Source organism: Struthio camelus, chromosome 1 (genome assembly GCF_040807025.1).
Source record: "Struthio camelus isolate bStrCam1 chromosome 1, bStrCam1.hap1, whole genome shotgun sequence".
Taxonomy (NCBI): Eukaryota; Metazoa; Chordata; class Aves; order Struthioniformes; family Struthionidae; genus Struthio; species Struthio camelus.
In genome coordinates, this window is record NC_090942.1 from 31,778,169 (window position 1) to 31,805,514 (window position 27,346).

At 33.9% G+C, this 27,346-nt stretch overlaps 2 protein-coding genes across 3 annotated transcripts in view; one reads left to right on the forward strand and one right to left on the reverse strand.

The window, feature by feature from the left end:
* The window catches only part of IMMP2L (inner mitochondrial membrane peptidase subunit 2), a 488,691-nt gene that overhangs the window by 201,398 nt on the left and 259,947 nt on the right, over positions 1-27,346 (forward strand). The window lies entirely within an intron of this gene.
* Positions 8,604-27,346, reverse strand: part of LRRN3 (leucine rich repeat neuronal 3) — a 36,296-nt gene continuing 17,553 nt past the window's right edge. The window contains exon 2 of the mRNA XM_009689218.2: positions 8,604-11,643. Within this exon, the coding sequence (XP_009687513.2) occupies positions 9,167-11,293 (2,127 nt within the window). The 5' untranslated portion in view covers positions 11,294-11,643 and the 3' untranslated portion in view covers positions 8,604-9,166. The remainder of the gene's footprint in view (positions 11,644-27,346) is intronic.

Genomic DNA, 27,346 nt, shown 5'->3' on the forward strand with positions numbered 1-27,346 from the left:
ACGCACAATTTTAGAGAACAGTCCTGCATTCAAAGTAGTAATTAGGACTCGGTACTCTGCAGATCTTGGTAATCTTTTTGATGGGTAATTAATGGAAGGAAAAAGATTATTATTTACAATGGTAGCTGCAGTCTTCTAAGGAGAGTTCAGTATGGAGGGGTTTTTCCTTATACTTACCTAATGTTCCTTTCCATGTTTTTGTGGAGAATTCCTACTTACAAGAAATACTGTTCTGTGGCTGAGTATTGCCCAATTTTGTATTTTGAAAGGGTAGGAGAGAATCAGTGAATTCAACTTCTAAAGTTCTACATTAGGGGGTATATTTTATAGCAGTATGAATGTAAATGGTCTTGGATCAAGAAACTACAATTATTATGGTAAATAATATTTTGTTCTTTTGACCATTTATTCTAAATTTCCCTTCACACCTGAACACATGCAGCATGTAGCTTTATGATTCCCAAAAGCATTAAGGTTATTTGGAGCACAACATGAAATTGTTACCAACACGAAAAAGGAACAATAGCTATGTAATGGTAAGGCAGATGGAGTTGTTTTCCACTCTTCTAAACTGTAATGCTAAAAAGAACATCAGCTATTTTAGGATCAGGAATAGGCCATCTGCCCAAATTGCCTGCCCTTTCAGCTTTACCTTACTCCCACATTATTGTTATTATTTTCATCTGAATGTCATTACATTTTTATGCTTTGTTTCCTTGCAGGAGTCTTCATGTCATTGACTGATTTGTTTCACACTAGGGCTCTCTTTAAGAATTCTAGGTCTTTCTTTAATATTTATATTTTCCTATTCAAATATTTTGCTTTGAAATATGATGTTTGCTTGATAATTTTGTTATTAAGTCAGACAACATCTGTCTTATGGGCAGCGTTGGAAATGATGTGACAATTCTGGCAACAATAGTAGTGGGAAATAAGCAAAGGACTGATGGGGATTATGGAAGGGAGAGGAGCTGAGCATTTGTATCAAGGCAAATAAAAGGGCTTTGGAGCAGGAAAAAAAAGATATAAAAATAATTGAAGCTGAGAGAATAAAAGCTTCAGCAAGTGAGAGAAGGGTTTGTAAAAAAAACTTTTTTTATCAGGCAGAGGAATTTCATTTGAAGGAGTTTTCATCTCCAAAATGATGAATGATTAAACAAGAGGTTCAGTAGCTTTGAAGAGTGTTGGTTTATAGAGTTAGTACTTGAATGTCTCTTTGAGATGAACATTAGAAATAAACGTTTTACAAAGGAACTTTTAAAATCTGAAAATATTAGGTTCAATAAATATTGAAATGTTGACAAGAACGTCAACATTTCATGTCAGGGTTTCATTTCAGTTATTTCTCTTAATTCGTGTTATGTAAATACCTGTATTTGTTCTATGACAATAATCTGGTAAATGAAAATGGAAGGTTTTCTTCCTAAATGGCTAAAGAAATCCTGTTAATGCATTTTAATATTATAAAAACATTGGAATTTTCTTTTTTAGTTTCAAAATAAATTCTTTGTCCACTAGTTTAATTCCTATATAGTTAGATGAAAAAAACAAGATTAAAATTCATTACCACCTGATTTGGGAAAAAATAGTTTTGATAACTATATTTTCATCCCAATTGCATGCTGACAGTAAAGACACCGTTCAGCATATATTTATGGTGAGTAGGAATGAGCTCTGGTAACTGTAAAATAACATTTTAGACAATTGTCTTTAGACAAAAGACAATTCCAATCAAATTGTTCAATTTCTTTGGAATATAATGGAATTTCTTTTTGTGCATGATTGTTCTTTCATAGTTATGTTCCTAAACATCACCAGCCATTTTTTGATGCTCTGGGAAAATCAACATGCAGGGCTGACAAGAGCTGTAAGAGATAGGTGTCCCTTGGTGCAGCAACTGCACGGCAGGAGGGATGTGCCTGAAGGCTTTCAAAATGTCACTAGATATTTATACCGTGTTATACATTTATGGCATACCATGCCGTAACTATATATATAGTGAAACAGTATAAGAGTTTGGAAGTTATTTATATGGTTGCAACCAAGTAATAAATACTGTTTTTGTTTGTAAGGTGTGAAGGCTCTTCATAGGTAGACATATTTTGCCTTTTTTTCCTGAAATGTGATGTTGGTTATATTTAAATATTCTTTTTTTTGCATTCAGTTAAATGTATGAACTGATTCATATCCATTTTTCATGGCTGTAATTCCCCGAAAAAGAAATTTGACAGTCATAATTTTCCTTTTATTCGTGTTTGGTAGGTCTGACAATTGGTCATAATTTTAGAAGCAGCCAAGGACAAAAGTGATTTGTCCATTATTTCAAAAAAACATTCAAGATCTATGATCATTTGCAACCTTCCCTTATAGCTGCCTTCTTTGAAGATCAGTCTATCTACTTCATTTTTTAAACTGAAAGTAGTAAAGCACTTCAGTATAATTGCAGCTTTGTATCTCTGAGAATATTGCAGTCAAGCAGGTACATTGCTTGTATTTACAATTTTTCTTGAGTGTTCAAAATAACATGTCTTTTAAACATATTGTCCTGATTGGCTTAACCTTATCTCTCTTATTGAAAATGTTCTGGTTACAGAAATGAATGATTAATGTAAACAGAACAATAACATAAAAGGATTCAATGTGTGTATATCATAGTCAGTCACTTATCATGGGGCCAGTTTTCACTAATCATCAGTAGTTCTGAGGTGTGCTTGTGCCATTTACAAACAATGCCTGTAGCTTTTGTTTCAGAATATTGAAGTGCTTGTAGTCATGAATAGCGTTCAGTCTGATATGTTATATTCTTTTCACATTATTCTATAACACAAGCATTCAAGAGGATTCAACTCCTTCAGAATTTTTATTGAACTTGAAATTTATAGCTCTGTTCTCAGTTGTATAGCATAGTTCTTGCTGGAGCAGTATGGTCATCTGTTTTAAAATTCCAGTCATGCTGATCTCACCAGATTTCTGTAATAGCTAAAGTTCAGTTTATCTGTATAAATGAGTAATTGCAATTCTCTTGTTTAATATCCAGCTCCTAGAGTTGTTATATGGGTAATTTAAGATTTTTTTTTCAGTCTTCATAGCCTTTGGCATCTCGGTTAATTTTGTTCTCAATGTCTTGATTTTGCGTTGAATGAATGTTCAGATAATCCTTCTCTTTTGTTGTTGTAGCTTAACATCTTCCTGAGTATCTAATTAGGTTTTTTCCTAGAAGATTGGTTCCGGTTGGTTCCAGCAGTATTAAACTGGAAGCTATTCAAATTACACAAACCTGTCTCCCAGGAGAAGGTGAACCAATATTCCAGAAAGAGGCAATTTTTTTCTTACCTCACAGTTTATTCCAGCATCTTCTTCCTACTATCACTTGTTTGATAGGAATGTGCTCTAAGAAGGTCACTTGCTTAATATTACCTATCGCTGTCCTTTCAATCTTATTCAAGATGTCTATCTGTAAGCTATATTGTAGTAAAGTATCGTGACCTTTGGGTAGGCATCACCAGTAATTTTTTATTCCAGCTATGTTTCTAATCATCTTATTTCTTACCTTTGCAAAAACAGCATGCTGTTGTTAATCTATTTTGAAGCAGAATTTCTCATCTTTACCATGAGGTGAATTGTCTTGGGTTTATCTCCAGTGGTTTGTGCTCAGTGGCTATCCTCTCTATTCCATTTAACTAGCTATATCTTTTACATTGCCTTGTACATATGTATGCTAGCATCTTGGTTGTCTTAGTTGATGTACATATCAGAAAGATATTTCTAATGATTTTATCAAGAAGTAAAATAATCTTTTACCAAGTTATCTTTCAATGATTAGAACTCTATAATTTTCAGTCTAGTACCTAACTGACAGAAGTAAGGTAACAGAATGAAATACTGAATTAAAAAGTCCTTTCAGTCTATGTTTTGGGTATTGCCTAGCCAGACATTTCAAAAACTCTTTTGTTAGTAAAATGTTTCAGAGTGAGGTTTACTGTCAAATGCCAAGATAAAGTTAATCCACGTATGACCTACTATTTTCTAGTTTGAAAAATCAGTAAATAGTATTATTAATGTATTGGTTTCCTCAGAGGAAACCGTTAAATAAGAAGAAAACATAGGTGTGTAACAATGCTTTTATCTGTTTCTGAGGAAATTAAATGTAGCTAGTTGTCAGTGTATGCTTCAATTAAAGCGAGTAAACATTTCAGTTAATTAAGAAGAAAATAAGATTAAGCATGGAGCTTTGAAACAATATTAAATTAAATACAGATAATTATTCTGAAAGTTCTGCAAAAGTCATGGTAAATTTGTGCTGTAAGTTTTGGAGTTGCTGATCACATAACAGAAAATTTCCTGAAGGACAGATAATTAAACAAAAAAAAAATGTATTCAGATGTTGGTTTCTGTGTCGTTCCTGCAGTCATTTTTTAAAATATGGACATTTTGAAAGCCATGTGTTCCTAAGTACCGCCTTGAGTTGTTCACCGTGCACGAAAAAAATCAGGAATGTAACCTTGAAAACTCACAGAAGTCTTAAACACTAAGTATGTTATGCTGAATGTGTGTGTAAATATAAAGTAAACTATTAATTACAAGAACATATAAACCTGCACAAAAAGGTTACAAATTCATATTCTAAATTGATTTCTGCTTCCTTCTTCTAATTTAAAAACTAAGGGAGATTTGCCATGAAATTGCTGAGCTAATTTGAACATGTTTTTCCTGAAATAACTCTCTCTGCCTGCTTCTCTCATCACAATTAGACGTGTTTCCCAGAATTTAAAGGCTCTCACATTTTATTTTTCCTTTTGCACCTTGTACCAACTGCCTCCTTACCTCAGAAGAATATAGAAAAGGAAGTATATGGAAAGAATAAGTTTGAAATATCAAAGTCTGCGAGCAGGGTGCTTTGCTCGTAGTTTACTAAATTTGCTTCATCATGCTATGATGTATAACACCAAGATTAGACTTTAGGATAAACTGAAATAGTGTAAAATGGTTTATTCCTTTTGCACTAAGTGCAGATTGGTGATTTACACAAAATGAAGATTTAACTCTGTGTTAGAAACATATTAAATGGTAACATCAGAATAAAATAACATTTCTGAATGGTTTAAACTGGAATATAGATGGGTATTGAAGGGCTAAACTGAAATTAATAAAAGACAGAGAAAGTTTAGGTCTTTACCTTGTGGGGGAAAAAAAACTCTCTGTAAATAAAGAGATTATCAAAAAGTATATTACAGCACTCTTAGGGAGTTCTTCCAGTACCTTTTTCCAGGTGCTACTTTGCTGGGAAAATGTGTGCTTAGAGTTGTTTTTACATAAGCCTGCAATGTAATGCAAGTTAAATATACTCTAAGATACTGAGGCTAGAAAGAAGACTTACTGCTTCCTAAGGACCTTCAGGTTTATAGAGTCATATATGTGGGGAAAGATCAGCTATCCATTTCTACACATGGCTACACAAGAATCCTACTGCTCAACACCAAGTTCTGTGGAAATTTTAACTTGAAGAGCATCCTTGGTGGTAGCATCTTTCAGAGATTTGTTAGGCTGTATCATGAATATCTATTTCTGTGTAGGCATTAAAGATGATGTATTTGTGTGGACGGTAGGTGATTCACAGTAATGCTATTCTGAGCATTGCCATATATTCTACAAGATGCTGCTCCTGTTCAGCAGATAAAATAATATAATAAAATAAAAGATTGCAGCCTGGCTAACATGATGCTAATAGAACACAAGTACTTCACACACAAGAAAGGGGTATATAATAAAAAAAAAAACAACCATTCACTGGTCGATACACATACTGAAATTTGATTTAAAGGAGTTTAGAAGGTGGCAGCTCCAACAGGCTTTTTTCCTTAACATATTTTTATGATAAATAGAATTTGATTGAAAAAAAAGTCACTAAACTTACTTTCCTGTTAGATACATGTAAAATTTCAATCTAAAGGTATTTAAAACCTCAGTAGAATACAAAAGATTTATAATGCTGTTGGCATATACTTACATAAATAAATGTCTGCTGAGATTATCTTGAATATGTTGGTAAGAATATCTTTCAAAAGATTAAATCTAATTCTGCTTTTCATTTTGCATATCCCTTGGTAAGGGCAAGAATTCTTACTTACTCAAGGTACATCCCTATTCTCATTATTCCAGGTGTATTCCTCCTCTGTACTCCTTACATAGGCATCCCTACCAAATTCTTAAATATTTCATTCTACAGGCCACCAAAACCTGTGTGATTTCATAATATATTGCAGAAATGCTGTTAACACTTTGGTTATGAGCACTCTCTTAGTATTTCTTAAAGTAGCACTTTTAATGTATAGCAGTGAAGGGATCCTTCCATATATAAAGAATATTACTCAATTTAATAATGGTTAATTATAGAAAATGAATCTTTTTGGTTGATTGATTACCCAGGATTTTTTCCCACTGAAAACAAAAGCTCAACACACACTTTCAGAGATGGAGAAAGGAAGGCATGAAGTTATTGAATGACTTCCTCAAGACTATGTGAGAAGAGAATTGCAAAGCTACTTTAATAACATAAGGCAATTATTTTTTTTTTTTCAGGAGATGTAGCATATCATTCATGTCTAAGCAATTAGTAATAGAATAATAAATTTCTTCTTAAAATGTAAGGTATACTTTCGTTTGATACCAGTATAAAGTATAGAATGTCACATACTTGTGAGATGTACTTAGTTATATTTCAGCTACCTTTAGTATGAAAACTCTTCTATATAGAAACGCAATATATTTTATCTATCAACAAAAACTTCTAGCGAGATATTTAAATAAAGCAAATAGGATGTTTATTTTTCATGAACTTCTGTATCCTACAGGGTATGCGGGGGGAAATCTTCAAGTCAGTGCTCCCCATTCAACTTATATACTTGTGCTATTTTATATTCTTGTGAGGGGATATTTTTGCCTGAAGATATGAGATCCTCTTTTCAAAGCTTTCACAAATGGTGCTAAACGTTAACTAGACAAAGGTGAACATACCAGCTATACTGTCAAGTTCTTGCTGACATATACGATACCTGCTTTGTAATAGGTCATATTTCAGCTACCTTTTTTAATAAAAAGCTCTTCTCTACAAGCTTTATATATGGTGGTGAAGTCTTTCACACCATTTGAGTATGTCTGACTGGTAAATTTTAATGTGCCTGTATGTTTAATAGTATTCATCAGGCTTGTAAGTTTTTTCTTCGGTGAAACTTATTGAATCTATGAATTCCTAATTTTTTGTAACAGAAAATTAGCATCAAGACTGCCTTTCTGACTTTGATAACTTTGAAAATAACCTTTGCATAATTTAAAAATTTGAGAATTTAATTAAAATAGGATATCTTTAACGTGAAAGCAACATATTCATTAGTAATAGGTAAAATTAAATGGTCTTTCTGTATTAGAAATGTTTGCAGACCAAAGATATTTTGAAAGTATGCAGCAAACTATGAGTAAGTGTAAAAGTTAATGTCTAGGTACAAGAAGTAGAACTTCTGCTTCTACCTGCAACAATTCTGTTAGTGATTCCACAGAAATGTTTGCTTCAGACATGTTTAGAAAGATAAAATTTATGTTATTATAGAGTTTTAAAAATGTTAAAGTTTATTAAAAACTTGCAAGAACTGTTTCTTATTCCTATTTTTACTTTGTTATTCAAGATACCTATATGCATGTTTAATTCCTTAAGCACAATATGCAATGATAACTATTTTTTTCTTCATTCTTTCTGTTGGTTTTCATAACTAGCAACTGAAATAACAAAATTTTTGCTATTAGTTTCCCTATCAGGAGGTACCACTTCTCTTCATTAAGTATCTTAATGGTCTGATATCCTTTCTGTACTGGACTGGACTGCTAAGTACTTACTGAATCCCAACAGAATTGAATTTAGCTTGCAATCAACATTCGGATCAGCAATTTCTGGTACACATTTGCTGCTTATGGGTCCAGTCCTATTCCCATGAGAACTTTATTTAACTTCCATATGAGTGGAGTTAGGTATTCATTGTTCTCTTCTCGTTTCATTTCATTTCGTTTCTACTAATCATGTTTCTGTCAGTCATTTATTTGCTTGTTACATCTTGAAAGCTAAGGAGGTTTACAGATGCTGTTTATAGACTCTATTTTTGTTGTTGACCAGAAAGAAGCCCTTAATATCAGCTACATTGTTTAAACCGGCTGAGTACAACGGTGCATGACCAACCTAAAGTTTAGACAATACTGATAACCGGGTTACCCATTTGACTGAAGACTAAATACTCAGTTACATTATCTAAGAATTGCATTTAGTTTTTAGACTTCTGGAAAAATACCAAACCAACCTCAAACTTGCTGATACGAATATCTAATAGTCTATCTTTATATCAGTCTGATGTCTCATTCCTCATCCTTCTTCTCCCTTCTTCTTCCCACAACAAGCAATATATAAAATACAGTTATTATTTCTTAAATGTATGGGGCAATACTTTATAAAAGTATTTATTGTGTGGTTTATTACAGTTATACAGGCTAAAAAAGAGGAAAAATAATCCTATGCACTCAGATTGGCATTTCAGCAGGAGAACATGTAAAGAGATGCTTAATCAGATGTTAAAATGAGTTTGTTTATTGTCAGACCAGAATATTTTTTTAAAAACAAACAAGCCAAAAACTATTTTGATTTTAATCAAAAATGTATTTTCCTCATAAAAAAATTTCACATACTCACTGTGTCTACTCTACAGAATTTGTCCATTTCATTACACCATGTGTCAATTCTAGTTTTTCTGTTCACTGCAAAAACTCGTGGCTATTGTGTGTAATACAGCACAGGAGGAGGTATTGCTCAGTTCCACTACTCTTATATAATAAAAAAAAGAAAAATACAGAAAATGTTCTTGGCTATTTGTACGGTATTCCAGACTTAAAGTCTCATGAAAGTTCTAGAAAATGGAGTTAATTGTATTTGGTTGGTAGAATACCCTTAGAAGCCATCTAGTTAAAATTCTTCTCTTACGCTGCTTCAGTACATATTCCCATTTCTCGGTGGCAGCAAAGTCCGGGCATCTAATTTCTAAAAGAAATACTTTTTCTTGTGGCCTTTTTATTCAGCACAAATGCAGTCATGTGCTTTTTATTTCAGAAATTAAGTTATATACCGACATATTTATGGCATATTGGTTGGTACACCTATTACAGTTGCTTTTACTTCCATTGCTGTGCTTTTTTCTTTGCCCATATCCCAAAGACTGATCAGAGGAGGATAAAGCTCATTGAGTGAAAAGGATTGTTTCTTCAGGTAATTCTTTAAATAGCTGTGTCCTACATCATAGCTCACCTCTTGTGAGATGCAGCTGTAGAGATACACCACAGAGGTGATTCCCAGAAGAGCACCAAGGCAGGCAAGGAATCCTATTACGTTGTTCTTTTCATAGTCTTTCATTGTGAAGTCCAATCCTTTTGTGGTTACATTGACACATTGCTTCTTATTCTGTGGATAGATAGTGGGAATATCTATGCAAATTTTGTATTCAGTTGATGGATTTAGATGTGTAAGATTATATACCTTTATATCAGATGGAATTCGAGCACTCTGTGCAGCCTGAGAGTTTTCAGCTTTCAGAAAGGCTGTCCATCTAATGCTGGACTTCAGAATTTTAGAACTTGCTTTCCATGAAACCAAAACAGAGTTAGACTTTATATCTTTTATTTTAATATTCAAAGATCCATTACTGTTCTGAGGGAAAGAGCCATCCACTTTAATCAGGACTGACTTTAAGTCTGCCCCTACTAAATTTGTCGCTATACATGTGTACAAGCCGCTTTCTTTTTGAGTTACTTCACTTATGTCTAATGTTCCTTCAGAATGAATGTAGTATTTATTAGAAATAGTATTAGGCAAAAGTTTGTGTCCTGATGGTGTTATCCAGTAGATTTCGGGTTCTGGTTCTGCTGTTGCTCTGCAGTGTAAGGAAATATGGCTACCAGCTTTTATATCAAGAGTAGATGGAAAACTTTCAGGAGCTATCAAGGGGAGACAGATTTCCATCATTTCCCTGAAGTGTATCTGTCTCACATTCTGGCCTTGGAATTCGGGAGGGTCTACGCAAAACAGTGACTCTGGTTCCATGAAGCGAATATTTGTTTTATTCATGTTAATCCAGCGGATGACGCAATCACATCTAATGGGATTGCTGTGTATACTAATTTCCTTGAGGTTAGGCAAGGACTCTATTGTACTACGGTACAGGGCACTAAGTGCATTGCTGTTGAGCATGAGAGATTCCAGCTTGGGAAGTCTGCAGAATGCGTTTGGATGAATGTATGATAATCTGGGATTATTGGTAGCTTCTATTTTTCTTAAATCTGGCAAATTATCAACAGCAAGACTATCTATAGAAATCAGTTCAGGCATGTTATTAATTCCTAACTCTTTTAGGTGCAACATATTGCTAAAATCTCCTCTTCGTATTCTGTTAATGGGATTCTTATTTAGATCCAGAAATTTAAGATTTGTAACCTTTTGAAGAGCAATGTGGGGCACTCTGACAAATCTGTTGTCATAAAATGATATGCTTTCTAAATTGTCAAGGCCAACCAAAGCATTATCGGGTATTTCAGTAAGATTTATGCCTGCTAAAACTAGGCTGCGCAGATTGATAAGAGGCTTAAAGTTCATATCTTCAATTCTGATTATTGGATTTTCTCCAATCATGAGAATCTCAAGATTAGGAATAGCTTCAAACCACTTACTGTTGATCATTTGCAGACTATTTGAATTGAGATGAAGTCTGAGAAGATTACTGAGGCCTATGAAAGCCCCCGGTGCAATCACAGAAAGCAGGTTATGATTAATGTAAAGCTCTTGTAAATTGTGGAGTCCAGAGAGACATTCTTCAGGGAGTTCAGTAAGTTTGTTTTCCTCAAGGTACACTGAAAGCAGCTGTGGTATCTTCCTAAGATTTATACTGGTCACTGAAGATAAATTGTTTTGAGATAAATCCAGGCCAGTTAAATTCACTGGGAGGTCTACTGAATGTTCAATTTTTGCAATATTATTAGTCTGTAGAAGTAGAACCTGTGTGTCGGCAGGCAGTCTGGCTGGAAAACTAGAAAGACCTAAATCATTGCAGTCCACTGTTGGTGCCTCCATATACGCAGACCTGGGGGTGAACCAAGGTCTAATCTCACATATGCATGACTCTGGGCAGTCCGCTTTTTTCCCTACAGCTTGTACTAGTGCAGTGATAACTAGGCCAAGTAGAAAATTAATTTTGAGTTGCATGTCCTTCATTTTAGCTCAAATGTTCAGAAAAGTAACAGGCTCCTTACTGTTCCACAGTTACTGTTTTGGAATTCAATGTGACCTGGTCAATTGATAAAACACACGCTTGCATTTGCAAATGATGAACGCCAAAGACTTTCTTCTTGAGGATAAAAGATAACTTTGCAACCAACTTGTCCAGTAGTAAGAGGCATTTTATGGAAATGAAGGTCACTCTGTCCTTGATGACATAAAATTGATAAGCTTTGTGAGGATGAAGCATGTATAGATGGTCATAGGAGATTAAGCAATTCATTTATTTAGTAGTATTATCTTCAAATCCCATGATTGATTAGTGTTTGCAGGAGTGACAGGATGACCTAAAATATAAGAAGAGGAAATAATTAGGATAAGAAACTATAAAGTTATAAATTAATTTAGCTTTCTCTTGCTGTCTAATATTAATTATTGCAAGTAAAAAAAGAAAATGACTGTGGTACCTAGAGTATTGTACTGGTATCCAGACAGTGTAAATGAAGTTAATATAGTAATATATCTTTAGACTTGCAGCTTGTCATACATCCAGTTGAGCGTTGCTCTACGGAGCGATGAAGATCCACAAAGTATAAGGCAAAATATATCAGTGAGATTTTTCTAAGTATTTTATCCTCCTTTAGAATATTTTCTTTTTTCTTACAGTTATCACCAGAAGCAGACTCAATTATATTGGCTTTGAAAGTGTTAAAACTGAGCAAAATCTTGCAGAGCATGAATATTTAACTTTTGAACATGAAGTTTATGAACATGAAGAACATAACATGTGTAAGCAAAGGTAAATGGAATGGATGGATTAATACACATTCCTAATAATGATTTTCTTAGGCAAAGCTGTAAGGTAATTATATAGAAATATACAAAATGGATAATCCACAGGTTTTATCATTTTCTAATTCTTTTTGTAGCTGCTGTTTATGAAGAAAACTTGCTTATTATTAAAGAGATAATTAGAAATAAATGTGTACCTCATAATAAATAGCTTATCATCTGGGCAAATTCATTCTAATTACTGGCTTGCTTATTTTGGCTTAGGAAGAAAATACAACTTCAGTGGCAAGAAATAATAGTAACAAATTGTAAAGACAAGTAAAGACACTTGTCTTTAGAGAGATTAGAAAGGAAGGAAAAAGCCAGACTAGTAATCTCTCCTTTGGTCTATAGCTGTGTGAGACTTTGAAGTCTGCTATGAAGTTGCTGGTCGTCTTCATGTCCCAAATGATTAAATAAAGGCTGAAGGCTTAGCATCTTGAAGGATACCCCATCCAATGTATCCTTTCTTCGGATTTTTGGTATCTACTCACTTTTTCTGGGGAAAAAAATCTTACTAAGAGTGTACATTGTATTCCAAGGCACATAAGTAAAAAGCTTCTGTCTTCATATATGAAGGAGGACACATTCATTGCTGCATTTACTTCAGAGTACTGCCTATACCTTGACTCTAACCATTGTCTCAGAAGTCTGCCATATGATACATATTATGCCCTTTCTCCCTTTACCTCTTGTGTTAAAATTCACAAATATGTTGTTTAGAAACTGTAAGATAAGATCAGTACTTCACTGACGTTCATAAATAACTTTTGAGGTGTTGCTGCTATAGATAGACAGAATTAGTGAATACTTTAAAGAGTCAAGCGTCAAGACTTTGGATTTTAGATTTCCTTTCCAGGCCGAGGAGGAAATGGACATATTGCCAGAACAGACTTTCCTTATCAGCTGAGAAGAAATGTGTTGGATCGGGTTGAGTGACGCATGAATTGGGCCAACCTGAAGTACATTTGGCAAGTCTTTTAGGCTGCCGTATGTATTATGTACATTTAAGGACATTTCATATTTTACTTTAACATATGAGTGTATTAATAAAATGAACAGAGAATGTGTGAGATAAACATACAGAAAACATTCTGCTGTTTTGAAGACTAATAATATGTTTTTATGGAAATGGCCCAGTTTATACTGAAATGCAAAGAAAAGCTGATAGAAAATAATGACAATATATTCTATTTCTATTTCTAAGAGGTGAACCCAAGACTTACAGAAAAATAAAGGCTTGCATGGACAGCTGATGCCGATAACTTGCTCATAATTTAGCCATCAGAAGGCAAGGTTGTATGCCAATATGCAGAACTGTCCCTTTTATTAGGATCTCTCTGTAAAAATCATTCTGTGCCAAGTGCATAGATATAATTTACTATGTTGGTAGTAGTGGTTTTGTGGGGGCATTTTGTGAGTCCTGTTCTTGATGTATTTTCTACAGCACGTGCCCCATTGACTTCTGGCATTTTATTTAAATTATATATTACAAATATATCTGTAAGCATGGCAGATACAAAATATAAGCTTGTAATAATCGAAAGGTCATTGAAAATCTTACACGAATAATAAATTAATTGAGATGAGCTACTTTTGATATCTACATTCAGTACTTAGATGCCACTAAGATGCTCAGAACTTCTGCTTTCACAATAGGAGTGTATTCTGGGGAGGTATGACTACATAACTGACCAGATTTTCTGGTCCTCCCTGGAAATCTGTTGGGCACTGTGAAAGAGAGGATGTAGAGCAAGATGGACTTTTCTTATGTAAAGTCCTAGGTAACTGAATGACTGTACCAATAAAAGCACATAAGCTACTACAATTTTGTGTATGTGGAGCCACCATCTTGGATTTATTTTATACTTCAGCATCTATGGGATTCTCAGGCCACGAACAGGAGTACCAGTGAACATTTTTGTATCGTATCTATTAGACTGGGCTTTCCACAAAAGACATCAAAGATGTGGGAGATCCAGGTTGAAATCCTTCTTCCTTATGATTTAATCTAATGTCTTTTGTCTTTCTGGTGAATGCTTCTGCTGATAAGCCATCAGCTCAAGCTCGTATGGTGTCCTAGCACAAATCTTATTTCTTATTTCTTATCTTATTTCTCCAGATAAATAGCTTCTGCCTTGTATAAAATATTGACTGGGGTTGAATGCCTTGATTGTAGAATAATTTTCACACTCTCTCCCAGCCTGCAAAGTCATCCTTCCAGAATATACTATTTCATAAAGATTTTTAGTTTAAATAGTGTCATATTTCTGCATTATTTTATAAAAAACGATTTGCTATTGATTATCATTCATGATATGGAATAAAAGAATACTTCTGGAGTAGTATGGATATCTATGGTGGTTCAATTAGAAGAGGATGCTCTTGAGATAGTACACAGAAAGAGAGAAGCAGTGAAATGCATAGGGAAACCTGTATAGAGTCATTTGAATAGCAAAATATTGTCTGGAGATTTTTGTTTTTGATAATATTTTTGTGTGAAACTTCAATATATAATATTGACAAAGAAAGGACGAAATCATGGATTGCTGATGTTAAGTTTTCTAGTCACATTTGAAGAGATCAAAGCACAGAATCAAGTTATGCAGTATGACTTTGCGTATGTCAGCTGATTTCATAGACTGTGTGTGCATGTGTGTAATTAATTTCTAACCCTGAGCCTTGAGATATGTACAAAGCATTTTGAACTGAGAAGGGAGCTACAGTTTACTATAATAAAATAAATCATATTTTGCACTCAATATTATAGAGTGTAAGCACAGTTCCTTTTCCGTGAAGCATGTAGCCTCACAAAGAAATGTTTATACTGGAAAGTAAGCATTTAACTTTGTCATACTGGATTTTTCATGAAAAGCTATGGTGAGTCTCTCTAATGTTGGATATAAAATATCATTTTTATAATGGTGTGTATCTAGTTTCTCTAAGTTGTTATTTCTGCTTCACATACCTAAAAAGTTGTGAGTAATGTGTTTAGTGCTAAATGAAATGAGAGAGTGAAAACTGATGTACATTGGAATGTCTCATCTTACAATAAATATGGCAAAGAGTCTGGTCTATAACAGTTCCCATAAACAAAAGCTTATATATTGGAGAATTCTTAATTACGTAATTTTCTTCCTATACAGTAACTAAAATTGCTTTCTGATGAATCTGTGATTATTGAACATGTAGATGATTTTACTCAAAGGCAGGAGCCTCCTGAATACTTTGATTGCCTTTCATCATTAATGTAACTGATAACAGTAAATAAAGATGAAACTGAAGTGCCCTTACTGATAGTGATTTTCAGAGTGTTTTATTAATACCGTCTAATAATTTGAAGCTAAGTACTCTTTCCAACTGCAGCTTTATGTGAAATTTTTGCATTTCAAATGTCTTTCAATGTCAATGGTTCTAAAGGTGCTGAGAAGTAGAAAGAGAAACAAAAGGTCATTTACCCTGTTCCTTTGAACAATATTGAAGGTATTTTAGATTTACTTACACAAGTGTTTATGTGCAAAAGTACATATGTGCTTCCTCGAAATGGTAGTTTGAGTGGTGGATTTGTGTCAGCATTGTCTATAAAATAAAAATATTATTTTTAATATAGCTTTTTCTTTAGCGGCCTTTGATTATATCTCAGGGTCTTTGATGGGATGCAAGGGATTCTTAAAACTTGCACCTGCTATGGTGCACAATAGAAAAGTTTGTAGAGATGCGGCTCGGCAGCAAATTATCATCACTAAGCTGAGCTGTGGGATAAGCGTTTTCACACAAGCAATGGCAAAAACTTTGTATCATAGTTTATGAGTCGTTAATGTGAAATTCTTCATCCAAGCACATTGATAAATTAGTATGTGCACACTAATTGTGCATTTATTTCCTCATCCACATAAAATGTTGTGGTTTGCTTCCTAATGCCTACCTTAACTAGTCTAAATAGGGACTGCATCTAAGTTATTTATTATTGCTAATTAGTAATAATAATTATTCAGTGTTTTTATTATTGTTCTCCCACACCAGAATTTCTATCCTAAAACTGTTTAAATCTTTTTGGACAAATTCTTTAATTTATTCTGAAAGTCCATCCCAATTATTTGCAGTTCACAGCTACCGTCTTATGAAATATGGTGCGTCTCTTGCTTTTAAAGTTATATCCCTTGCTTTAAAAAAATACACCCTGGATTCTTGATGTGTGTGATTCTTGGCAGGCTAATTATCTCTTCTGTAGACAATAATTGGTAATTCTTAATTAGATTTGTTTCATTTACTACTATTGACAGCTGAAACATTGGTTTACAAGCGGGTATCACCATTATTTGAGCTGGAAAAGACATTCAGGGAATGAATAAACTGAGCAACGTTTCTCATCACTGGAGCAACAGACAGCTAAGAACCAAGTCAGAGTGGGCAGAAAGGAAAAGAAACACGTCAGGTTTTGGCAATCTTTCTTTTCCACTTCAGCAGTTAGAGAGACAGTGATAAAAACTAAAAATGCAGCAGCTACACTGCAATGTGCCCTGCTGGCAATAAGGCAAACAGTTCACTTCACAAGGACCAATTTAGAGGTGGCAAGCATTTTCAAAACACAGCTGTTCGTACAAAGCTACCTTTCAAACACATCAACTGAAAGAGCCACTTCTCAATTCTTGTCATTATAACCACTTTGAGCAATTCTATGGACAGAAATCCTGGAAATGTCACTAACCAAAAAGTGGGGATGAGACATTTCATACCTCGCTTTATTACAGTTGCAGCACTTAGATATTTTTTAAAGTAGTAGTCAAGGACTACTTAGTTTCAACCTTTAATATCTTTCTGATTTTATAAGATACTTGCTTCTTCCTTGTTTGCTGCATGATCAATAGCCAAAAAAAAAGAAAGTTTTCTTGGGGTATTTTGTTACTAGAGCACTACTGATTGAAGGACGCAACAACTATTTGTAGTTGTCAGTGTATTTGACATATTTGAAGAATTGGTGCAAAAATTTGATTTTTCTGTGAAAATGTAGCTAGGTTTTTTTGTTGAACTATGGACAGAAAGTTTGCAACTGAGGCAGAAGAACAAGTTAAAGCACAAAGAGATAATTTGATATGTTTTTAAGAGAACCAGTGAAATAAAATATTCCTAGAAATAAGTTTTTCTAGATCCTCTGATGCAACTGCTTGAAATTATGTAGGCTTTGTAAAAATGGAAAGGATTTCTACTTGCATTTGTAGTCTTTACGTTCCACTCTCTGGAGCAGAGAGGTTCATGCAGAATCCTGTTTCTCTTTACAAATGCAAATTAACAGTTGATTGTAGTGTATTCTTACTGTTATGTATTATGACATTACTCTTATATACAGCTAACTGTTATACAGACTCACATTAAAGCATGAATAAGTTTTTTTGGAAGTGACTGTGTTTCTGACAATCTCAATTCTGAGAAGTTCAACTTGAGGAATGAGCAGCTGATAGTACCAGATAATAGCTGGATTTTTAGAGTCTTATGCTGGAAACCTTAAAGTGAGTATCTAAAATTCCTGATCTTGTTTGAAAAATTTGGCTAGGGCTTACTGTTGGGATGTTGATTAATTTTGAAATCTACTTCACTTTTTTCTAGTGATTGATTTGTAGAACTTCAGGCTTGCACACAATAGGAAAAAGTGCAGGATGTAAAGGAAATGGCAGAACTACTTATATTTAACCTTGGAAGCAATTTGCAATGCATGTATAATTATTTCAGCATGTATGTTAATATTTATGTTTTGAACTTGTTACAGCTCCTTTTCATTTTTTTCACTACTTGGAATAAATTTGCCTGAGGGAAAGCTGAAAGCTTAAAATAATTAAAATGAGAGTAAGACAGGATAAATTCTCTCATTCTGAACCATTGCAAGATAGCAATGTAAGACAGGATAAATTCTCTCATTCTGAACCACTGCAAGATAACAATGTGAAGATTTTGTAGTTCATAAAAAGTTCTTTATGCTCATGGCCATCGTATACTTTGAGGTTTCTTTAATCTAAAATTAGAGATAGATTCAGAAAAATATTTTGATCAGCTAGATCTACATTCATGAGATCTGTCATTTTTCTTTCACTAATTGAGTCTGGTTCACTGTTCTTGTTCCCTTGTTTATTATATGTTAATGTAAATTAACAGATATCAGAGGAATTATTACCATGTACAATTCATCAAGAAATAACTATAGCTCTATTTCTTGTATTAATCAGAAATGATCACATTAGAGTCAGTGTTTAGAAAAGCATTGCAACATAACAAGCTTTGAAAATACAATATTTAAAATAGATACTATGAATACACTAGAATAAAATGGAAGCCAAAGCAGCATTTACAAATAGTACCTGATAATTCATTACATATGTTATTTTAGAGTAACATTTCAAAGAACTTGAAAGAGCAGTTGATAAAGCCTTCTTTTAAAAATGTGGAAAAGATATAGCACTTCCTTTCCTTAACCTGTTTTAAACTGGATTGCCAGTGATTGACCACAGAACGGCAAAAAGCTGTGGGAACAGTTGTGTGTGAGGCAAGGCTTTTGTCAATCACCGTCACAGTGCTTGATAGAAATACCGTATAATATTGTTACTATTACTAATATTGGCAGCAGAAATAGCACTGTGCATCAGAGCCCTAGTGGTGGATGAGGACCACACCGATCTGTGTATTAAGTGGCTGCAGAACACAGCTTTGCTCCATGGAGCTTACAATTTATACAAGAATCACAGAGTCACAGAGTAGAAGAGGTAGGAAACAACCTCCGGAGATCACCGCTTGCTCAAGCAAGGTCACCTAGAGCATGTTACCCAGGTCCGTGTCCAGATGGCTTTTGAATATCTCCAGCGAAGGAGACTCCACAACCTCTCTGGGCAACCTGTTCCAGTGCTCTGTCACCCTCACAGTACAGAATTTTTTCCTCATCTTCGGACAGAACGGTGTTTCAGTTTGTGCCCATTGCCTCTTGTCCTGTCACTGGGCACCACGGAGAAGAGTCTGGCCCCATCCTCTCGACACCCTCCTTTCAGATACTTGGACACATTGATGAGATCGCCCTTCAGTCTCCTTTTTTCTAGGCTGAACAGTCTCAGCTCTCTCAGCCTTTCCTCATATGGGAAATGCAGTCCTTTCATCATGTTAGTAGCCCTTAGAAAAGGGACAGCTGATGATTCAGACAGGGCAGGAAAAAAAAAAGTCATCATAATGTTCTCAGAACATCCCAGACTTTTTTCTTTCTCTCTTACGGTAGTAAAATAGCTTACTGTCGACACCCTGGATTAGGGTTCCAGGCTCTGATTTTAGATATTCTGTCTGCAGACGTCTATCTGTCTCATGTGCTTTTAACTTTTAATTGCACACTTCATAGCCAAGGTATACATCTGACCTTTTCACAAATGTCATAGCAAAAGAGAGGATGAAAAGTTTGTTAGCCGTCATTCAGCAAAAGAAATTTTCATTTCAATAATTGCAAAGTTACCTCATTTTCTGAATTTTTCTCCCAGTATGAACTGTACAAAATAATTTGTAGGTATTCTTTCTGAGTGAAGAGATATTAAAAAATTATATTAACATGGCAAGAAGATTAATTTCAATTAAAGTTGCACATTTCTTTACTAATCAGTTTCTAATTTATCAATTATTTTCTAATTTTTAATATGCATGCTAATTTCTAATACCCATTCCAAATTCCCTTGCAAATACCCATTCCAAATTCACTTGCAATAATTTTAATCTGTGACAGACAACATATAGTAATTTTATATACATGAATATACTTGCATATGTACTTGCAAAAAAGTTTGAAAAAAATCTGAAGTGTGATTTCTTATTTCTTCTTCAGATATCATATATTGAATGTATAATTCTGATATTTTTAGCTAAAATTTTACTCGTTGTTAGTATGAACATTTAATTGTTTTAGTTTCTTCTAAAACAATAACTATGCATATATATTTTGTAGTTGTCAGAGGAAATAGCAAAAGATTAAAATTTTTAAAATAACTTTTTGAAGCACTTAGATCTTTAATGTGCTTGCCACGGTTTTTATCCTCAGAAATGTTTCACCCTCTAACCAGCTTATTTATTGTCACCATTATCAGGCGATTATGTCAAAAAAGTATTGCCTGTAAGTTGGGAAAGTAATGTGTTAGTTTAATTTAGATGTATTCGTAGATGTTCAATTTCTCTTTGACAGTTGTCATGTTAGTGCTGGTGAAGCACATTTTGGCAGTTACCTAGGCATATAGTTGGCAGGAAAGCAGTCACGTTTTGGATGTGGGTGACTGTACCCAGTTACCAGCTGCTTCAAGCAGATGGCCAGAACTAAAGATGAGTGAGACCAGTTTTGGCCTGATTTTATAAAAAGCTACCACACTGCTTCGAGGCTATATAATACTTTTTGACTAGTAAGGAAACCTAGCCAAAATCAAGTAGAGCTATTGGCACAGTGCGCATTTTATGTTTTCTTTTTTCTTTATGGCTCTTAAAATTTAAATAATAAACATGTGCCTAAAACAAGGAAATAGATGTCCTCAGAGGGAAAAAAGATAGTGGCTGTACTTACCACCTAATATTTCCTTGTGTTTTTTCTTTTTTTTTAATTTACCTTAAAAAGGCAAAAAGTAACTGTAATCAAATTGGCTTAATAATAAACAAGATTATTTGGAGAGTTAGAATTTCTATTCTGTAATTTTTCTGTACAAAGATTTAGGTTTAAAAGACAATAAAAGTATTTATTGTTTGATCATTGGGACTCATTTATTTCTTCCTTGTTTATTTTAAAACACCAGTGTTTAATTGTAGACTCCTAATGTTCAGTCTTTTCACATTGATGTACTTATGATTTGCTTTGGGACATGCCAAGGTAAATGCTCTTATACCTAAAAAAAAATAATCTCCATTGTGCACTGTATTAATTTTAAACTACAATAATCTAAAAACATAAAAGGGCTTAGTGAATGCAGTTTTATCAGGAAAAGCAACATCCCAATCAGCCCTGGCTATATACGTTCAACATCCTACACGGAATATGTTTTAAGATCCATGAAAGGAAAGGTTTATTGCTCGTCTTTACAGTAAGTGGAAATTCCTTACTAAAAACAGTAGTTTTTGTTTTGAGATGGAAGTAGTGGATGAGATAATTTCTATAACATGTATTTTCTGACTAGGTTGCCTTAACTTTATAATTGTGAATATAATTTTGGGTGATTACTTGTATCCTGAGCCACCTGGGGAATGATGTTCAACAATGGATTGTTCAACAGAAATGGATATATTTCTTTTAATCTTGCTTGAGGCAGTGTAGAGAAATGAATTGATGAAAAAACAATTTCAGGATACAAAAACTGACAATGTGTAAAAAAGAAGTTTTTATTTGTAAAGAAGTTTAGGAAATAAAAGTTGTGGTTTCTGCTGTATTTTATATCAGTTGGAGTGATTTATGCATAATCATAAATTACTAGCTTGTAGAGATACTGTCATTTCTGACTACAGAAAGTATTTTGATTTGTATTTAGTTTTGATTACAGTTTTTGCTTAGTTGAGCATCTCATTAATAATATTACATGTTAAGTTAATTTTTGTATATGATTTGAAAAACTAATGTTATTTTCAGACCTGAAATTATTGCCTTTTTGTGCTTACATGACCCATTCGCCAGCTCTAATCCACGCTACAGGATTATCACGGTTCATTTCTTATTGTCCCGGAACTGAATACATTAAAGTGCATTAACTTATTTTCTCTGTATGATTTGCTTTTAAAATAAGAGCAGAAGAAAGAGGATAGATAGATACAAGATAAATAAATAACAACACTTATAGCTAAGTACAGTATCCTTTTACTTTGTATGGCACTAAAGCGAAAGTAATCATATACTTCCAGGAACACTAACTGAATCTTCTTTCAAGTGTCCCTGTTTTCCTTTTAAAGTTGAGATAATTTATATTTGAATTTACAACTTATTTAACTTATTGTAGCTCTTCAGCATGTTTAGACTCAGGTACCACTTCCCCCGTGCCCTTTTTTGCCCAATGTATAATCTGCTTAATGTTTACTATTGTCTTAAAAGATTTTTTTGTATTTTGTTTAAAGTGACCGGTTCACTGAATCCCCTAATATGAGATGATTTGACTCATTATCATGTCACTGACCAGGATTATTTTAGTTTAATTTCTCCCCTTGAAACACGTATGACATAATCACATTTTAATTTTGTATTTCCTTCTTAGCTCTCCCGCATTTATCATCATTTTTACATCCCCTTTCTGCATTTTGGGTACCAAATCTGAAAGCAGTATTTCAATTAATGTGCGAATGTCACAGAGATTTTTGACCAGTATTTACTGTTGAGGTGTTACAATCAAACAGTTTGCGGTCAGTGCACTTGGGTATAGATTTTTCTAGTCAATTGTAATTTCCTTCATGTTTTGATTCCTAGTTATAATGCAAAGACTATACACAGACCTATAAGCTTTAGGTGCACATGTAAAGACATCTAGGAACACTGCCTCACGTGTCACCAGAAGGCTATTAGAGATGGACAGGAGTATTTGTGCAATTAAATGCAGCTAGCTACGGAAAGATGGCTTTTCAAGCTACACAAAAGAGAAGTTTCAATTAAGGGTACCTGAACATGATGTTACCTGAAAATATCATATTAGTACTTGCTAGTGGTGATTATGGAATGACAGAATGGGCAGTTTTGTTCATCATTGCTGTTGATGTGGGGCAGATGTACCATTTCAAATGACCCTTTCAGTTTATGCTCGCAAAGATTTAGACATAATTTGGTAATAATTATAATGCTTAGTTGAAGGAGCCTGCTATTTTATTTGAAGATTCATGGTTTTAAGTCTGGCTTCAACCTTTCTGTTTTCAGGCTTCAACCTGTCTGGTTATCTTTTCCAGCAGTAAAACAACTTGAATGACTAAGAAAAGATAGACATTTCAGTAATATGTAATTTCAACAATATAAAATTATGCATTTAGGGTCTAATAGTAATTTTTGCTTCAAAGTGGGAACTCATCATTGGGAAATAAGAAGTAAGGAGAAACACATAGTGTGCTTATTTACTCATTAGATGACCTCTCCTATGTCTGTGAAACAGCAAATATGAACCCAGCATATGCTGAGAAACATTAGTTTCATTCTATAAGGTGCAGGTAAGAACTCCCATGGATCACTGCACAGTTCTGGTCACTCAAGTTCAGTGAAAATAAACTAGAATTAGTCAGTAGTGTGACGAAAATGACACATTCTTTTTATGAAAGGAGACCAGGAAAATGGGTGGCTTTTTGCAAGATGGAAGGAAAAGGATTGCTTTTGATACTTATATGAAGTTAAAAAACATCACAGAGTGAAAAGAACTATTTAAGCTAATAGCCATGTGGGTACTACAACAAATGATTCTATAATGGACATGAAAAAATTAATGTAGACCTTGAAAATTATTACTAGCTATCAGACGGAGTAAAGTTGTGGAATAGTGTCTAAAAGCAGTGAGACAAAAATCACACATTTATTTTAAGAGGAAGGTTGTTCAGTTTGTTTGAGAAATTTGATGGCTTCGCTGCTTGTAATAGTAAGTGACTTTCCAGTCCTGTGTTCGTTAAAAAAAAAACCATATTTCTCTGTGATGTCTGTGAACGTAAATATTATTTGTAAACAGTGAAAAAGTCAAGATGTTATGAAAAATAATGTACATTTTGAAAATTTACAGTATTTACTAACATTTAATTAGAAAGACTGTTGCTTCCCCCTGTAAAATAATTTTATATTTGTGGACAACAGAGGAGAAATTGTTGTTATGGGCATTTGTACAAAATATTATGTACAGTTATATATTATTCGTATAGGTAGATCACAAGTGGGTCTATGTATTGAAAAACCTGGAGCTGTTTCTCTGTATATGTACATGATAATTCTAAGAAAATACATCAGCTGGCAAGGACCTTAGGAAGATTTCATTGCAAAAATGTTATTGCAGTTCTTAAAAATATTCTCACAATCTGTCCCACCGTGTTACTACTGTGCTTCATTAACTTGCTCAGTTAACGTACAGTGTTCTCCACAGTGGCCTAGGAGCCTGTATGGAAAAAGTAACAGCCAGATGTTATGACAGAACACTTTGTGTCCTATGTAAATGTTGGTGCCCTGAAGAAAGTAAGGAGGTTTCTGCATAGGTGGTCATAGTTCTAGAGTACATCCCATAAATCAGAAACAAATAATAGAATGAAACAGAAGAGTAGAAAGATGCCTTTTCTTTGAGCGGTATGGATATTTTGATGATCTCTCCAGAAATTGCTCTTGGCGTATTAGAATTTTCTGCTGTTTTCCACAAGATGCAAAAGCCGTTGGGATGCCACAGATGCCCGAGTCTCTTTGAAGTCATCCCTGTAATTTGCAATATTTAAAGCAATGTATGTTGTTATGGTTCAGAAAAGAAAAGGGTGTATACACAATGGAAGAGAGTTAAAGCAAAGGACATATATCAACTCTCTGTGACATTTGGAACAGATGATTTATCTTGTCCTTGGTCCTTTCTTGTCCAGTGGGTTAAAACCAGGCAGATAGTGTCTCAGGAATAGCTGATCCACCATCTCAGAAGAAGAAACTCAGGTGACAAGGTGATTCTCTAAAAATGTATTCTAAGTACGTCTGCTTTCTTGCAGCAGTGGGTGATAGTAGGAAATGCAGATATTTATGAATGCTGATTAGCATTTACTTGATAGAGTTAGTTGATGCAGCACAAAAGCCAGGTTGGCAATACTAGTAAATGTGCATTGGGGATTAATTTGGTTAACCACAACTGAAACAGGAAAACGAGGATAATTTAGTTTTGCTGTGTGACTTTTTCTGTCAATTCCTATAAATGTTGAATTGAATATGTAACTTAAGTTCTCTTGTAGTATAAACATCCTTCCCTCAGGCAACAACTGTTTAACTGTCACTTTGTTTAATATTATTATAGTGATGGAAGTTATAAACTACCTGTCTTTCTCCTTGCAAAGACTCTGTGTCCTCTATTTATAGGCATGGAAATGTCACCTTAAATTGCTCTAATGTTCCTGATAGTAAGAAGACAAAGCATGGAAATCTTTTAAAGTTAAAAACCCATGGCTGTTTTTGAAGCTTTATTAGCATACCAGTTATTAATTTACTGTTGGTATGTTTTAAATTGTCCCTTTAAACTAAACTGTCCTATTTCAGGTGGAAAATTCAAATTTTGACAGTATATCCAGATTTAGAATTTATGATTTGGAACATTGTATAACACAAAGTGCAGAAAAATGTGAGCATTCTACTTTTAGATTTTCACACCCTGAAAGAGCAGGTCAAATTTCCATTGCTGTTTATGGATAATAGTCATGATGACTTTCTGAACTTCCAATTTTGAACCTCCAGGGACATCCAGTAACTTTCAATTGATTAAAGATTGATATTATTCCAGAATTAAACAACTAGGTAAAGCAACACATCTGAATGGCTGAGAACTTGAAAAATCCTGAAAACATTTTCTTGAAAGTCATAGAATCTTCTTTTCTGTCTCTTATCATTCATGAGAGGTAATATGACCTAAAGAAAGAATCCAGGAAACATGAAGTAATATTTGAAAGTTATATACGTAATGAGTAGAAAGTTACAGCAGTTATGAGGTGATATAGTCTTGTTTGTCAGTCTTTCAGGAACATAGGCTTTTAAAGTTGATTAACTATTGCATTAAAAGTAGTAAGGAAAATACCCTAAAGGCCATAAAAATATTTGGCTGTAAAACTGGGTATTATGATAGAATTATTATATAGCCCATGCTGCTGATAAACACTAGAATGAAATGATAATTGATGTTATGTATAAATTTGCTGTTTAGTTGATCTTTTTCTACAAATAATTATTCTTCAATGGTCAACTTTTAAAACATTTTTATGTTCCCCTTTAGTTAATATAAGTCTATCTTGTCATTGGACAGAATATTAAGAATTATTGAAACCAGTTCTCTTCACAGTCAGTATGTCTAAATCCCTTTTACTGTCATTATGGTTTATGGAGGCATATGGAAATAGAAAACTGATTTTCACTGACATAAGCTTTTAAGGAAAGATGCAGAATATACTTCATGTGAAAGCATAGATACTCAGTTACAAAAATCTAGCATTAACTTTAACAAAATAAAACTGGGAAGACTGTATTTACATATTGATGAAGATGAAGCAAAGCTTGGTATTGCTTTGGATATTGCCATATAGTGATCTGTGCCAGGCCAATGGGATTTCACAGCAGGTTGAGCAGGTTGTGTTATTGGTAGCTTGGTCTAGTACCAAAAGCTTTTTTATTAGGAGAATTTCTACTTTGAAATGGCTTGTTGTTTTGCTGAGAGTTACTAGATCTTTTGAATATATCTCCTGTAGGATTGTGCAGCCCTTTCCTTATCATGGCTATCCAGAAGCATGATCATATAAGTAAGACAATATCAAGGCTGTTTTGAATATAGGCAATTCTCACTTAGTATTTACAGTTCAAAAAACTAAGCTGAGCTAATAAACACATTTCTTCTTTATGAGGAAGAATGTAATCATAATGCTCTGTACATGCCAAACCAATAACCCAGGAAAAGTTAAATTAAAGGAGCTTTGAGGAGTTTTATTTGTTCCTTTTTCTGGCCTTCTTAGCTATTTTCTGGGTCTTAATTCTTTCAGGCATTTCTGTAAGACTTTACCTTTGTAACTGTGAGTCAGGGAAGTACAAATTCCATTCTGTTAAAGCAGAAAGACTCCTCTTGTCCCCAGCTACTTCTTCCCTATATATGGACTCAATTTCCAGAACTCTTAAGGAGAGAGAAGCAACATTTCTCTTCTCTGAACTTGTTTGTGGAACATAAAAAAGGCCCCTAAACCCACTAACTCTTGTTAGTGAGTGGCAAGGTTTGTTCTCCTTTGTTTTGCTTTACTATATAGGTAAAATAACAGCTTATATATAAATGGGATCCTTGAAATCTAATTGAAAGATATGTTTGCACACTCTAATTAAAAATATATTTCTCTGACAAGTTTAATTTTTGAAATAGCATGTTTTTCAGGCTACTTTTAAGTTCTGACATGCTTAACATTCATTACTTTGGTAATTAGTTTAGGCAGATTGTTTTGGAACAGACTCATTCCTGTCTTACTGCCACTGAGTCAATCATATTTTTGTCAGAGAAGTTCACTCTCAAGATATTT